The sequence below is a fragment of the Odocoileus virginianus genome, chromosome 25 (assembly GCF_023699985.2).
Source record: "Odocoileus virginianus isolate 20LAN1187 ecotype Illinois chromosome 25, Ovbor_1.2, whole genome shotgun sequence".
NCBI lineage: Eukaryota > Metazoa > Chordata > Mammalia > Artiodactyla > Cervidae > Odocoileus > Odocoileus virginianus.
The window spans coordinates 50,954,251-50,970,062 of NC_069698.1; the positions used below are offsets into that span (position 1 = coordinate 50,954,251).

The window sequence follows — 15,812 nt, forward strand, 5'->3', positions numbered from 1 at the left end:
GAAGACGATGTGGGGGTGTTCCATCCGGAACTCTAAAGCCAAAAATAGAACTTCTGGAAGCAGTGTTGTGCTTTATCTCTGGGTAACTCCCTTTTGGAGAATTCTCAGCTTTAAAAGTTGCTTTTCCCCATGCCAGTAAGGCTTCCCTAAAGTAGAGCAGCAAGGAAGCTCTCATACAGGTTATTTTGTAACCAACATGTAGAAATAATTCAGTGAGCTTTGAATTCTACTTTCTGCATGCCTATCCCAAGGTGTTTTTTTTTTTTAATTCAAAGAAGCTAATAAACATCATACCATATTACTCTACACAGAATACAAATAAATATGTGGTTCCATAGTTATTTATTTTGTGTTTTTTGTTTTTGTTTTCTTTAATTTATGTTTTTAATTGAAGGATAATTGCTTTACAACATTGCTTTGGTTTCTGCCAAACATCAACATGAATTAGCTGTAGGTATACAAATGTCCCTTCCCTGTGTTTTTTTTTTACTGAATATTTGAATAGGTTAGAAAACTGGATTTTTTGCAGCTTTTTTCCAAAGTCATTGTTGAAACCGTAGCACTCATTTCTGTGATTTCAAAAGAGCAATATTCAAGTCCAATGAACTGTTCAATGCATTACCTCCTGAGGCAGTGCTTTACAGGATAAAATAAGATCTCTGACAGAACTTTATTTGACTTACTGTAATGAAAATAATTTTCTACTAGGGAATGTAATTATCTTCAAATTGATCTCCTGTTGCCCAAAAATAGTGAGGGTAACTTGGAAAGATAAGTATTAGAGTCATTCTGGTGATTCTGACTAATCCTTTTGAGTCAGAATTAAGATAAAATGCAAACATTAAAAGCCCAGTTGTAATAAAGCTCCTCTGAAATTTTTAAACAGCAGAATCCTGTATTCTCCTGTGCACATTTATGAATGTTACAGTACAATTTATGCAAAAGAAAGTGATAGGACTTTAATAAAATTAATCATTGCTCTAAATAATCATTTCTTTAATTTTCTCTTCATATATCTGTGGAGCTTTCAAAAGACTACATGCAGCAGCCAGTTTTATTGCCTATAGAAACATCTAAGACTGTGTTTTCTGTTTCTCTTGTCCGTGTGCTGAATAAGGACTGCTTAGTTTTTAGAGACTTTTAGAGGGCTACATTTATATTGATTGCACCCTTTGCTTTCCATTTTAAATAATAAACCTAAGTCAAATTATTTTTTAATAATTACTTGAGTTCCTGAGTGATGAAGTCTGTCACATCATTTTATAATTCAGAGTAGCTCAAAATATTTAAATTATGGGACTTCTTAAGACGCCAGGTACTTTATCCTAGCTGCTATTGTTAGGAGAAAAAGAAAAAGATAAACAGGCACCAAAGAGTAAGAACTTGAATTATAGCACCAACTGTTTCTTTAGAGTTAATGTTTAGAGACAATTTTTCCAGACTCTCAGACTAAGAATAAGGCAAAGAAAGGTCTGTGCTGTGTGTTAGTCTGACCGGGTCAGAAGTGGGGGCTTTGTTCTGTTAAGAGTGTTCAGTGTCTGTAGGGGTTGATTTAGTTCCACTTAAATTAAAGTTTATGACTTTCCTGCAGGTGGACGAAAGCCAGACTGGAGAACCGGGATGGCTTGGAGGAGAATTAAAAGGAAAGACGGGATGGTTCCCTGCAAACTACGCAGAGAAAATCCCAGAAAACGAGGTTCCCGCCCCAGTCAAACCAGGGACTGAGGTGGCCTCCGCCCCTACACCCAAAGTGGCTGTGCGTGAGACCCCCGCCCCTTTGGCTGCAGCCCCCGCAGAGCCCTCCGAGACGCCCAACAACTGGGCCGACTTCAGCTCCACGTACGTGCTGGGCGCCATTCCTGACGGCTTGAGGTCCCACACTGGTGATCCTTTCAGTGCTGTTTCAGTCCTTGGGTTGTACCTCTTGAGTACTGTTCATGGCCTCCTTCTCTGACTGGTCTTTTGGCAATTTGTGGATTGTATTCTCTGACCTGGATTTAATTATATCATGGCTCAACAATGATTTTTCCCTAGGATAAAGTAAAGCCTATTACCCTTGTTTCATTCACTCATTTGTCTGTATCTTTCATTATTGTGGAAGAAATGGAGAAGCACAGTTTCCTAATAATCTGCTTGATACCCATGTCAGCAAATTTTAGAGTCATTTCCTGCATGGAAATAGCACTGTTTTGGGGTGTGTTTTTTTGCTGGACAGAAACAGAAATTGAATTTTGTCATGTGGTTTTGAGTAAGATAGAAGGCTGTTTCCTCTGAGGCTTTTCTCTTTCATCAGTCCTGGATAAGCGGACAGCGGGGCAAAGAGATGTGTGCGCTTGGCAGCTACCGGTGCCATGCCCTTGGTCATCAGGAAACGGCACTGAAAACAGTGTGTAAGCAGAGGTTTGAAAGGACAGATGGAGGGCTGCCACGCTCCCACTTAGAGGATTGGTCCAGCTGTGCCATTGGTCTAAAAATATTTTATACTGCCCTTCAAGTAAAAGTGATGTAAGAAATGTTTTAAATTTGTTTTAAAGTCTAATCATCTTTCAGCAAAAACATAGAAGGCAAGGAGTCAAGGAATAATGCTGGAGAAAGATCAAGTGGATCAAATAGAGCAAAGAGAGGCATGTAAAAAAGTAGAGGAAAGTAGAGGAAAGGATATAATGAACAGCAATAGTTTTCTTTCCTACTTGTATTTTCACATAAAAGATTGAAAGTGCTGAAGAAGGTCCTCCCTGTCTCATCTCTGCTAAAAAGTAGTGTTCCCATTAGCGTGACTGAAACCACATTGGAATTCTCCTCTCCTGATCTTTTTTTAAAATTGAAATATAGTTGATTTATATTGTTATGTTAGTTTCAGGTATACAGCCAAGTGATTCACATATATATATGTGTGTGTGTGTGTATATATATATACGTATATGTATATATGTATATTTTCAGATTCTTTCCCTTTACATGTTATTACAAGATGTTGAATATAGTTCCCTGTGCTCTACAGTAAATCATATCGCTTATCTATTTTATGTATAGTAGTTTATATTCCCTTAAAACACTCTGACTTTTTAAATTAAAGCTGACACTAAAATAGAAGACAAAACTCTTCAGGATTTCATTTTGCTGTGGGTCTAGTCACCATGACTCTCTTGCTCAATAAATGTGTGGTCTGCAGCTCTCTGGCTATCTTCCTGGGCATCTTATTTCCAGACCCGGAATCAGGATGTGCCTGCCGTCTATCAAAGGAAATATTTTGATTTGCAAATTTATCTCTCATAAAGATTCTCAAAAGTCCATTACATTTCAATCGGCAACTTGCACAGATGTGTTTATTTACAATTATAAAATCACAAAATTAAAACTGTTCCCGAGCTGCACCCAACAGGTTGCTCTAAGTATACCACCTGTAGGGTTACCATGGTGTCCAGGCTTGTGGCCCAGTGCCTGCTGTGTGGTGCTGGGACAGAGAGATGATATTACGAGGCACCAGCTGCCAGCCTGGCAGGTTTTCCTATGTGACGCAAAGCTTCTTTTTTGCTGATTTAGCATTGCTGTTGCAAATGAAGATAAGGATCATGTGAGGGTGTTTCTCTGGTGCCTCAGGTTACAGAGTATTTCCCTGCGTAGGATTTCAGGTCACCCTGACAGCTAATCAGAGTGACACAGTACTGTTCCCATTTGATCAACAGGGAAATCAGGATTCAGAGAAACTGTCATTTGCCTGAGACCCATCGCTAGTATGTGATGCTCCGACCCAAACCCAAGTCCAGTGCTCTTCCCCCTCCGTGCTCTTGAACTAGCCCCACGCATGTCCCGGTGTGTGTCTGCTGTGGGAGAAGCACTGACCTGCTGGGAAGTCCCTGCCGCTCACGGCGTTGCACTTTCCCCTCCAGGTGGCCCACTAGCACGAGTGAGAAGCCGGAAACCGACAACTGGGACGCATGGGCAGCCCAGCCCTCCCTCACTGTGCCAAGCGCCGGGCAGCTGAGGCAGAGATCGGCCTTCACTCCAGCCACGGCCACAGGCTCATCTCCGTCTCCTGTTTTAGGCCAGGTAACAGCGTCGCTGGGAGCGGGAGGCCCCCACGTGCAGTGTGAGGCAGAAAGATTCAGCCAATGCTTGTCATCATTGTCATTTGGGAGTAAGCCTTGGGAATCCCCCGGCAGTCCAGTGGTTCGGACTCTTCTCTTTCACTGCAGAGGGCTTGCGTTCAATGCCCAGTCGGGGAACGAAGATCCCGCAAGCCACATAGAGTGGCAAAAAAAAAAATGTAACCCTCATTATATGCATCTGGGTTGGCTGGCAGGCAAGGATCCAGTTCAGTTTTCCCAGTGGAGGGAGTCGTGACTATTCAGAGGAGAGTAAACTGGATTACGTTCCTGGATTGTTCAGGGACGCTTCATTGATGATGTGGCATTTGAACTCCGTCTCGAACAGTGGGTAAGAGCTGATTAGAAAGTGGAGAGGGCTGGCATGCACACTGCCCTGAGGAGAGAGGCTTTCGTTCGGAGGCCAGAGTGTATTTCAGGAAAGACATGGGGTCCATCCACGTGGCTAGACCACTGAGTATTTATCGGAGAAGATAGACTGACTGCAGATTAAATGGGAAGCTCTTAAATGCCTCATTAAGAAAGTAATTGCTGAAAGGATAATATTTCTACTTAGCGTGATAAAAGAAATGACATTTCTATAAGTAATCAAACAGAGAAATTACCCATCTGGCAGGCATTTCGGGGTCAAGGACATTTTCTGCTCTGGGAACAAGCAGCTTGAACACAGGCTCTGGGAAGACTCACGTGGAGGTGTGCAGAAAGATTCGACGGGGGACATGGGGGGAGTGACAGCAGTTAAAAGAGGTGGGATCCCAACGCCTGTGGGAGTAGGAAGGGAAAAGGTTGAGGAGAGAATTGACCTTAAGGGGGAACAAGTCAGCCAGAAAGAGAAATTGACTTTTAGTGAGAGGAAGGAGCTGGGTGTTCGACTTGTTGATTGCCAGGTGAGAGTGAGACAGTCAGGCCTTCCTGTCTTGGGAAATGGGAACACAGATCAGATCTCAGGAAATGGAGTGAGCGCTTCAGAGGAGCGAGGGTGCAGGGGGAGGAGGGAAGCTGCATGCAGTGTGTGTCTTCTCTGCCCTGGGAAGGAGGGCGGCTCTGCACAGGAGCTGTGCTCTTTGCCTTTGCGTCTGTCCGGCTCAGCAGGTAGCACACGTGTCATGCTCAGAGTGGTGACTCCGGTGGAGGAGAGCGCAGTACCAGGAGAACGGCGGGCCGTGGTGGTTCTTAAAGCATGAAAGGCAGTGGTCCAGGCAAAGAGGCGGCGGCACTTATTTGTGATCTGGGAAAGAGGAGGACACTCCAGATTGCAGAGGGATACAGAGAAAAGGATAGGTGGGAAAATGGGAAGGTCTGGTGAAAGGATAGAAGGAAGAAGCAGCTGTGTGGTCAGTGGAGAAAGAGACTGAGAAGTTGAGCATCTAAGGGGAAACAGCAATAAAAGCAGAGAAAACACAGGCTGCTTTTTTTTTTTCCTGAGAGAGAAAGGGTGCAGAGAGGTTGGAGAAAGAGGGAAAGAAGTTGAGGTCGTGTTTCCAGGCAGCTTTCTCGGGAGGGGCCCCCAGGGCCTGCAGAGCATGCAGAATAGGAATTGAGCAAAGAAGGATGAAGCGTGACTTGGCTGAATTTAACCTGAGTCTGTGACTTGTCATCACAAGTTGTCTTGGCTTTCTCCAGCAATACTTCCAAACAGTATAGTTTGGAAGGACTGATAGTAATAGAAGCTACTCCTGTTAACAATGATTACTATCATAGCAACTCTGCAGATAGAGCTTATTAAATTTTCTTGAAGAAAGCATCTGTGTTTTAGAGGTGTGGAAACTGAGGCCTCAACTGAGAGAGTGAACAGTTGAGAGGCATGAACTAAAAGAGTGAACAGTTGTTTTGGGTCACACAGTTAGTGAGTGACAGACTCGGGCTCTGAACCCAGAGTCTGTGTTCTCCCTGATTCCAGGCTCTCCATGTGGGATGATGGAGACAGGGAAGGTGCAGCCAAGATGTCTCAGGGTGAGAGGTTACGAGATACCAGAGAAGGTCCAGGTGAAATGGCAGAGACGAAATGGAAATGCCAGAGAGGATTAGGGGACACAGAAGCCATGAGCTCCGCGGCTCGGGTGGGAGGTGCACTGTGAACACAGCTGGAGAAACGGGAGGTGGAGACGCAGTGGTCCTCGGGGTGTTTGCAATCCAGAGAACCCTCCTCTGTTCTGAAGACTGGACCAAGTGGACAGTTGAGATGGAAGGAAATGGGGATGTCATGGGTCTCAGAAGACGAAAACCCACGGAGACCAGGATTTGGAAGTTGCCAGCATGAAAGCTGAAACTCTTCCATGTATCATAAATTCTCTGCTTATCAGGCATAATCATAGTTAAATGTCATTATGAAAATAAGTATCTTCTGAAGGCAAGTCCAGGTGGGTTCTGAATGAGCTGTCCTTGGGCTTTATCCCTTGTTCTTGTCCATTTATTAATACATGCATAATTGAAAGTTGACGTATTTTTTTGATAATAGTATTGTCTTAAGACACTGTGATAGTTTTATGTGATTGTCTTTTAAGAGATAATAAATGCCTCCCCCTGCCTTTTCCAGCCTCATCTCCTATTGCACCCCTCCATGAGACTAGGCCACACGCACCCCCGGATCCTGCTCCTCCTCCTCGAACCTTGGCAGGAAAGCATCTTACGGTCGTGCCCTCCACCTGGAGTTCTCTTCCCCCGAAGCCCTAGCTATCAAAATCCTTCTTGTCCTTCAAGGCCTGGCTCAAACACTGCCACCTCTGTGAAACTCGCCCTGTTGCCTGCAGGCAACTTTCATTCCTCTTTTCTCTCCGTTCCCACCGTGAATAGTTGCAACCTCTTTTTAGCATATTTCCTTCTGCCCAGTGGTAGACATAGTTGTTTGTGTCTCTTTCTTCTTCATTAATTATGAGTTCCTTGGTCATGTCCTACTGCGCATTTTTATCGTGCTTTCTGCTTAATAAAGTATTTTAACCTGGATTATTTTGGGAGGCAGAGATGGCCTTCATCTTCATACAGAGTTTGCGTATAGCTCTATAGTACATGGGATTACAGAGGGTTTATTCTTGCCCAAGCCCTGTTTCTCTAAAAAGGAACTAGGACAAACCAAACCCAACCCAAGACCTGTTTCCCTGTGTCCACCTAAACTAAGATATGATGTGCTTACCTTTTGAGCTTTCAGAAGGTTTCTGCTCTGGTATTAATCCTTCACTAAACATCCAAATCCAGTTGGAAACTGGCGGGAATGGGATTGCCCTGGGCAACTTGAGAGTCAAAAATAGAACCAAAAATAGAAAGGCATTTGGCCAGGTGCAAAAGAATAAATATGATCTCCTAGATGTTTTAAATAGAGACTTCTAGATGGGCCTGCCATGGCTTTGTGAACAGGCTGGCAGGTTTTCACCTCCACTTTGGGAAAGAAACAGCTATTGAGAACCAGGGGGCATGTGGCAGCCATGCTGCGCTGCCGGGTGTGGGGGTAGCAGGGCAGAAGTTGGGGGGGGCGGGGGGCGTCTTCTGTGGTTGCACATGCACCCTCATGTACCCATCGGAGGGGACGTGATGGTGTTCGCGTCAGCTGAACTGATAACAGATCACAAAGTCACGAGAGGTCCTTTATGTTCTTCCACACAAGGGTGAAAAGGTGGAGGGGCTACAGGCGCAAGCCCTGTATCCGTGGAGAGCCAAGAAAGACAACCATTTAAATTTTAACAAAAATGATGTCATCACCGTACTGGAGCAGCAAGACATGTGGTGGTTTGGAGAAGTGCAAGGCCAGAAGGGTTGGTTCCCCAAGTCCTACGTGAAACTCATTTCAGGGCCCGTAAGGAAATCGACAAGGTATGCTTGTGCTCATCTGTTTCCACGGTGAATGCTGTGTTCAGCACAAAACTGTTTGTGCTAGTTAGGATTCCTCGGTAGGAGTTGCTGTATCATTTCGTCTTCTGGGTCTTTTCACTGCAGAAGTTAGGGTATGTGTCAATACAAGAGAGCCTCTTGCAGATGATGGTCATTTGTTCCTCGCTCAGAAGCCTGTGTGTCTTGTTTTTCACTTACTTTTGCAAGAGGGATTTCTACCCTGAGACCTGGGACAGTCTTGTGGGTTTCTTGGCAATTCTGTTCCTCTTTATGCTTATTGTAGCTCAGTTGGTAAAGAATCTGCCTGCAATGCAGGAGACCCCGGTTCAATTCCTGGGTCAGGAAGATCTGCTGGAGAAGGGATAGGCTACCCATTCCAGTATTCTTGGGCTTCCCTGTGGCTCAGCTGGTAAAGAATCCCCCTGCAATGCGGGAGACCTAGGTTTGATCCCTGGGTTGGGAAGGTCCCTTGGAGAAGGGAAAGGCTACCCACTGCAGCATTCTGGCCTAGAGAATTCCATGGACTGCATGGAATAGTCCATGGGGTCACAAAGAGTCGAACACAACTGAGCGATTTTCACTTTCACTTCACTTTCAGTACTGTGCCAGATATCCACAAATATTTAGAAGCCCAAAGAATTGGGGGAAATTATTAGAAGAGTGAATTATCTTTTTCGTTAAGAACCTTATGGTATGGAACCTTACTCTGAAGGTTATTGTTTCATTGTTCTAACCAAACAGATGTTCAAAATAAATTAAGAGCTTCAAGAAGAGAAGCTCTTCAAAAATACTGAATAAGCATGTCCGTCATACTTTGAAATAGACCAGTGCTTTGGCTATGTATCTAGCAAAGCAAAGTGCTGACAGACAAGGATGTGAGCTTAGAGTAAGGCCACCATGGCCCTTTGTGATGTGTTTTGACTTAGCAAAGTGCATCTATTTCAGCTGTAGATTGTCAGTGTTTTAAATGTGAAATGGGGACTTCCTTGATGGTCCATTGGCCAATTCTCCAGACTCCCGATGCAGGGGGCCCAGGTTTGATCCCTAGTCAGGGAACTAGATCCCACATACTACAACCAAGACCTGGACAAATAAATACTTTAAAAAAAAAATTGTTATAAATGTTAAGCAGTTTTAAAAAGAAAGTATCATTGTTATTTGTACTGTTTTCTTTGAGAATGAAAAGTAAAATTCAAATACTTCCCCCCTTCTTCCAGCATGGATTCAGGTTCCTCAGAAAGTCCCGCAAGTCTGAAGAGGGTAGCTTCCCCAGCAGCCAAGCCAGCCGTGTCGGGAGAAGGTAAGAACCTGAGTGAAATTAAGATCTTTAGACGATGGAGGCGATTATGTAATACAAACAGTGAACATTGAAAACGAGGTTGGATTTCATGTTTAAAGAGTCTGCCTTAATTTATGTTCATTATATTAAACCTGGAGGTAAAATGAGGTTTAGCTCCTTACAAAGTCACAGTACTTTACGGGGACTTTTCAAAATACGATCAGATATATTGCTCATAAAAATAGAATCTTCTAATGATGTTCAATTAAAAGCCCTTTGATTCTTGAAAGAGGCCCATCAGAGTCAGTAAGGATCAAGGTCTCTGAGCATCTCTGTAGCCTATTTGTGATGCTTGCTATTTTTCTGACTTACAGATAAGTATTTTGGTTTAAGGACATAACTGGGCCATTCAGTAAAGCTGTCACAGTAGCATCAGTGCCATTTGTACCCAAATGAAACAGAAGTGTCATTTCTGTGTTCCATGGGAATAACCACAACAGATTATTTAGGACTAAAAATTTTATTTTGAGTGTTTCTTACACAAGTAATTAATTGCTTTGTTTCCCCCATCTTTAATGCCTGACACCATCTTTTGGATTATATTGGGTTGACCAAAAAGTTGGTTTGGGTTTTAATAAGAGCATATGGAAAAATCTGAATGAACTTTTTGGCCCACCCAATATATGCCAGTATATGGCATAAGTTTAACAATGAACAAAACCTACATAATTCAGGCTCTGGTGGTAAAAATCTCAGGTCTTTCCTATATCTGGTCTAGCCATTATCGGAGTACTAATTGAAGAGTGAGCATGACCCGAGTCAGACAGGTTTTCCGTGTTGGAAGTCGGAACAGTGTTTGTTAAGAACAGATGTCTAACCTGTTTTGTAGTAGTATTTCATTGTTTCCTTGAATACTTGTAGAATCTTAATTTGTTTGCCATTATGAGACTTCTATTCTTTAGAAATTTTGCTTTATGAAAAATAGAATTATTAAAGCAAGGGCTAAAGTTTAATGATGTTTCAAATAGTGACAAAGTTACTTTTTCAAGAGGAATTTCAGAAGTAAAAAATTTTTTTTAGTTTATAGGTATAGCTATAAAAAACTTCATCATCACTAAATAAATCCGCTACTTTTAATTGTATCCAGTTTTTGCCAAGCCCACCAAAACAATCATTAGGATAGTTCTCTTCATACATTTTTGTCATCCTAATGACTTTTTATAGCCACTGTTAGGAGAACAAGGCCAAAGCTCTTTTAAACACAGCACATGTAGTCAGCATTGTGTCAGGCAAATTATGGTGCCTCCCTCCCCGCTGCCCGATCCAGCGGGTCAGACCCGCTGAGTCTCAGTGGGGTGCCAGAGTTTGCATCCTGGCTCTCTCACCTAGTGACCGAATGATTTTAGTCATGCCTCAACTCTCATCTGTAAAAGGAACGTAATAGTCACCACTTGAGGTAGCAAATTATTATGGGAATCATGAAACAAGAGGGCAAGCTTTTAGAATAAAGGTCAGTAAGTGTCTGCTACTTGTATTTCCTTTTTACTTCAGTTCCTAGATTATTGGTGGAGCCACTTAGAGCAGTGAGCTTTCTCATCTGACAGTATTGTTGATGAATGTCGCTTTGTTTTGAAACATGTAGAGGCCTCCACACTTGAGCCCTCAATAAGTAGGTCACAGATGAACCACCCACATCCTTAACTTGGGCAACAGCAGAGGGTTATATGTCTAATCTCTCTCAGCAGAGAGTTATATGTCTAATCTCGTTTATTACATCCATTTTACAATGATTTCAGTGTTAGAAATATTAGGAAAGATCACTGGCTTTCTGGAAAGGTGTGGGAGGACAGTGGCATCTGATATTCTAGAAAAAGGCACTTATATATATTAGGGACCTGTTTATAAATACTGTATTAAATGTAATCAGATTGAAAGTAACCAGTGATTCAGGCAACTAGTCGTGTCCGACTCTTTGCAACTCCTTGGACTATATAGTCCATGGAATTCTTCAGGCCAGCATACTGAAATGGGTAGCCTTTCCGTTCTCCAGAGCATCTTCCCAACCCAGGGGTCGAACCCAGGGATCGAACCCAGGTCTCCCGCATTGCAGGTGGGTTCTTTACCAGCTGAGACACCAGAAACCAAATTAAATAGATGGTCAGTTTGGGTAGCTTGTAAAATATGGGCTTGGGAATGGCCAGTGCCCTGTGTTACTGTCTGATGAGGAGGCTCTGAGTGGTGAGGAGCCCCCCATCCATCCTCCCGTCTCCCCATTTTCATTGAATCCTGAAGGTCCTCACAGATGCCCGTGTACATGCAGGGCTTGTAAAACCACAGTCTTTCCAGTCTCCTTGGTATCTTCTACTGCAGTGTGAAGTTCAGCCAGAGTTCATGCTTCTGATGTTTCTTAAGCATTTCAAAAGTGACTTCAAAATTTGGATCCGTTTTTAAGAAAGTGACTTTTAAATGAAGGAATTGGGAAAAGGACTGATGGCCAAGGATCCAAACTTAAATGGCCAAACATGAGCTGAGGAATAAGTAACAGAACAAAATAAAAAGGGAAGGGTCAAAATACTGAGAAATCAGAAAAAGGAATATATTAATGACAAAGCACTGTCCTTATTCAAGCTGCCAAACTTTGATTTCCTTGTGCGGGAAATCCCTTTGCCAGTTTTAACGGTGGAGGTGTGTGTCAGCGGTGCTGGAGGGCTGAAGACAGAGAGGCTTCTGTTCTCCCTAGCGTGTTTGGATGACCTTGTATGTCGGGGGTCTGCTGGCCTCAGCTGAGGCTGAAATGGCCCCTTGGAGAGCTGCCCACATTACCATAAGCATCAGGATAGTTTGTGTTTGCTAGTGTTTATTTTAGTTTCCATTAGTGCCTCCTGCAAAGGTACTTATAATTAGCCAGTGGAGTCCTCCAGACTAAATCTCTGCCTATTAATTGACATTAAGCTCCTCAAGAAATTTAGAAACACACCATCTATCATAAAACAAACATTTTGGGTAAACTTTGTTGTTTTTTTAATTGCTGTTTAAAAAATATACAAAAGCCTGGGATAAAATGGAGAAAAAGTGGAAACAGGAAATGTATGTTCATCTTTCTAGAAATCTTTTATTCTGTATCTAGTATAGTGTCTAGAATTTTGTGTCAAGTGATCTTTCTGAGATTATGACTTGGTTTCTAAGCCTTAGTAAAATCAGGGGTTTATAGAAGAAAAATTTCCTCTGGAATGCACAGCCTTCACCTTCAAGACAGTAAAGAACTTTAATTCTGGTCCTTTAAGGCTAAATTACATGAATAATAACATGTAAGAAACTTTGATTTGTCTTTTCATCTTGTTCAGAAAGGCGTGATTATTTTCTGGGATTGGGTAGATACTACTTTTATCAGCAGCCCATTCTACCTGTTCCTATGACAAGTAGATGTCCATTTTTAGCTAAATAATATATATTTAAAATTGTATGTTCTAACAGCTTTTGCCATCTGTGTAATACGGCACAGAAGGACTTAGGTTTTCACCAAGCACTTTGAAAAATGTCTTATTTAATTTATATAAAGGATATACCACATCTAAAAGTTTTCTAAAATGGTGACTTGGTGAATTACAGATATTTGATGAGCTTCAAAAAGTGAATTACAGATCTTTAATGAGCTTTCTGAGAGACGGCATGTCGGTGCCTGTAACACTATGCTCATCACACCGAGGCACTCAGTAAATGTTAATTCAAAGCAAACATTTAAAAACAGGTGTATGTATGTATAACCAAATCACTTTGTTGTACAGCAGGAGTTAACAACATTGTAAATCAACTGCACTTTATTTTTTTTTAAATCCTGAAGGAGAAAAAAGTAAATATAAAAATGCCACGTTAAAAAAAACATGGTATTAAGTCGGAGATCACTCTCGGTACTGTTATTGGGTGGACATGCAGGGTGTTTTTTTTTGTTGTTGTTGTTGTTGTTTCTGGGGCTGGGTCTTCACAGGAATTGTCCCCCTGCCTGCAATTACTGAATTTTATGTGCAAGTTGGTGAATTTGGAGCCCAGGGGGTTCTGCAACTCTGTATTTTATCTATGACTAGGCTTTCTCTTGACTGGACCTTATCCTAATGTCCTTATTCATAAACTTGCTTTTGCATAGTTGTCTGGGATTTCTGTAAACAATCAAGCTCTCTTCGTATCTCAATATTTCTCCCCACCAGAATTTATTGCCATGTACACTTACGAGAGTTCTGAGCAAGGCGATTTAACCTTTCAGCAAGGGGATGTGATTTTGGTTACCAAGAAAGATGGTGACTGGTGGACAGGAGCGGTGGGCGACAAGTCCGGCGTCTTCCCTTCTAACTATGTGAGGCTTAAAGATGCAGAGGTAAACCACGTTAAATATTCCCTCTCCCCTTCTGCGCACTGACTCTCTCTTCAGGGAGTCATGCGGTTTGCCGGTGGAACATCGTTGCTGGGTTTTGCTAAGGTCTGGAACGTGACTGCAAGCACAGTGTGAGGTGTCATTGTTTCAGCTTGCCTAGTGGTGCTGCAGGGTCAGCCTGGGCTTCCCAGAAGCAAAAGAAGCCCCCTGGGGCTCGGTGGAGGCTGACCTGAATGAGGCTGGTCTGTGTCAGCTGGAATAATGTTCAGGATTCCTCTGTGTTCCTGGATGTAACTGACTTAGGATTTAGAGTAAATGTTCTTGATTAAGTCTCCATGGTCACTGATCTGGGATACCCCAAGAAAGATACACAGCAGTATTTCCCCCATGTAAACAAATGTGTTTTGGTGATACTAGCCCCAGAATATTGGGTAGTAGAGAGTTTTTAGAATTTGTTTATCTTTCATGAAACACAACATGATTATACTTGAATACACAGCCAAAATATAAAACACCATAGTGAATTGAAAGCAATAAAATATGGTATCTCATTTGCATTGCATAACAGGTGGTTAACATCCTTAGTGATAAATGAGTTCTTAGAAATCTGTAACAAACATATTGATATGTGCAGGGGAAGGGAGGACAGAACAAAATGAAAAAACACAAGTGATTATAAGGATTGAGCATATGTGAAGATGACTGAGCTGAACAGTACCAGAAGAAAAGCAACTACTTTGTAATAGCATATTACCAAAGGTTAAAAGTATATTAATAGCATTTGTAAAGTTTTAGGAAATAGACCCACATAAATACAAGACTGATGAAGTCCCATCTATCTGAAAAGTGAAAGTGAAAGTCGCTCAGTCGTATCCAGCTCTTTGCGACTTCCTGGACTATACAGTCCATAGAATTCTCCAGGCCAGAATATTGAAGTGGGTAGCCTTTCCATTCTCCGGGGGATCTTCCAGGAATAGAACTGGGATCTTCTGCATTGCGGGCAGATTCTTTACCAACTGAGCTATCAGGGAAGCCTCCCATCTATGTAGTAGGGGGAAATCTATTACAGGTTTTACTCAGAACTAAATTTTGGATATCCTTATTCCCAGCAGCTCCAGTTCCTTGGAATTATCTCAAAAAGTTAGTTGGATAAATTTATAATTTGTATATAAATGATGTTTACTGCTAGAACTTATATTTTTACGTATACAATAGCAAGACTCAAGATTTCACTAAGGCCTTTGGCCAGGCCTTAGTATCTCCTGATCAGAGATTGAGCAGAGACTCAGTTTATTGTCAATGCTTACAAATTGGAAGTGGCTCCCAACTGTTGTTAATGGGGCCCTAAAAATTTAGTTGCATAAAATGTCCTGAGATGATACAGAATTAATGAAATTGTGACGTGGGCCTACTGGCATATGGGAGCTCATCTCCGAGTGGCCAATTTCAAGTTGGTGGGAATTTCAGGTTATAAATGTAGTCATTTAACAGACCCACAGCTACTTGGGGAGCAAGGCTGGACCTGGTGATAAACTGTGGTGATTCCACCTTCAGTCTGCCTTCTCTGCTTTCCTGCAATTCCCTGGAGTAGTTGTATTTGCTTGAGATTTTTATTGGTTTTTGTTTTGGCTTTTTTTTTTTAGGGAGTATTATTGTTGTGTGGGTTTTTTTTTGTTTTCCCTTGCTTTGGTCTTGAGAGCAGCTTGCTGAAATTCCCCTGGAGGGGTTTGCATAAGTCTGCTTCCCCTTGGAGAATTTGGCAGAAGCTGGAATGAAAATACTTCTTTTCTGTAAGACAGTCATTGTATTGTCCTCTGAAGACCTGGAGAGGGAAAATTCAACTCTTCTCCAGACCAGTTAGTTAGATCCAGTAAGAACTGTGGAGATGATATTTTAGGAGAGCAGAGGGAAAACATTACAAACTAAATTCAATTTCTGCTCCCATGCACAGAAACTCTTAAAGTGGCTTTACATTTGAGCTCAATTAAACACCAAAGCCATTACTTGTATTATCCTTTAATAAACTTGAGTTTTCTACCCAAACCATCCCAAGTCAGTAAGTTTAGAAAAAATGCACTGTGACATTTTCTAAAGGTAAGTTGAGTTGTAAAGTGCTTTCTTATTTGCTGTCTTAAATTATCAGCCACCAAAGAATTAGCAGTGCTAACGATTTTGGGGCAAACATTGAGCTACATTATCTTATAATAATGAAAAAATTAAAAAAAAAATCTTTCATCCT

The 15,812-nt window shown here is 42.0% G+C and overlaps 1 protein-coding gene across 8 annotated transcripts in view; it reads left to right on the forward strand.

Moving 5' to 3' along the window:
- ITSN1 (intersectin 1) overlaps nucleotides 1–15,812 on the forward strand; it is a 246,668-nt gene that overhangs the window by 158,303 nt on the left and 72,553 nt on the right. For 6 of the 8 annotated variants that reach the window (XM_070455186.1, XM_020892645.2, XM_020892647.2 and 3 more), the window contains 5 exons: nucleotides 1,592–1,839; nucleotides 3,891–4,050; nucleotides 7,705–7,910; nucleotides 9,146–9,228; nucleotides 13,410–13,576. In XM_070455186.1, the coding sequence (XP_070311287.1) occupies nucleotides 1,592–1,839; nucleotides 3,891–4,050; nucleotides 7,705–7,910; nucleotides 9,146–9,228; nucleotides 13,410–13,576 (864 nt within the window). The remainder of the gene's footprint in view (nucleotides 1–1,591; nucleotides 1,840–3,890; nucleotides 4,051–7,704; nucleotides 7,911–9,145; nucleotides 9,229–13,409; nucleotides 13,577–15,812) is intronic. The other 2 variants (XM_020892648.2, XM_020892649.2) reach the window with 1 other exon arrangement.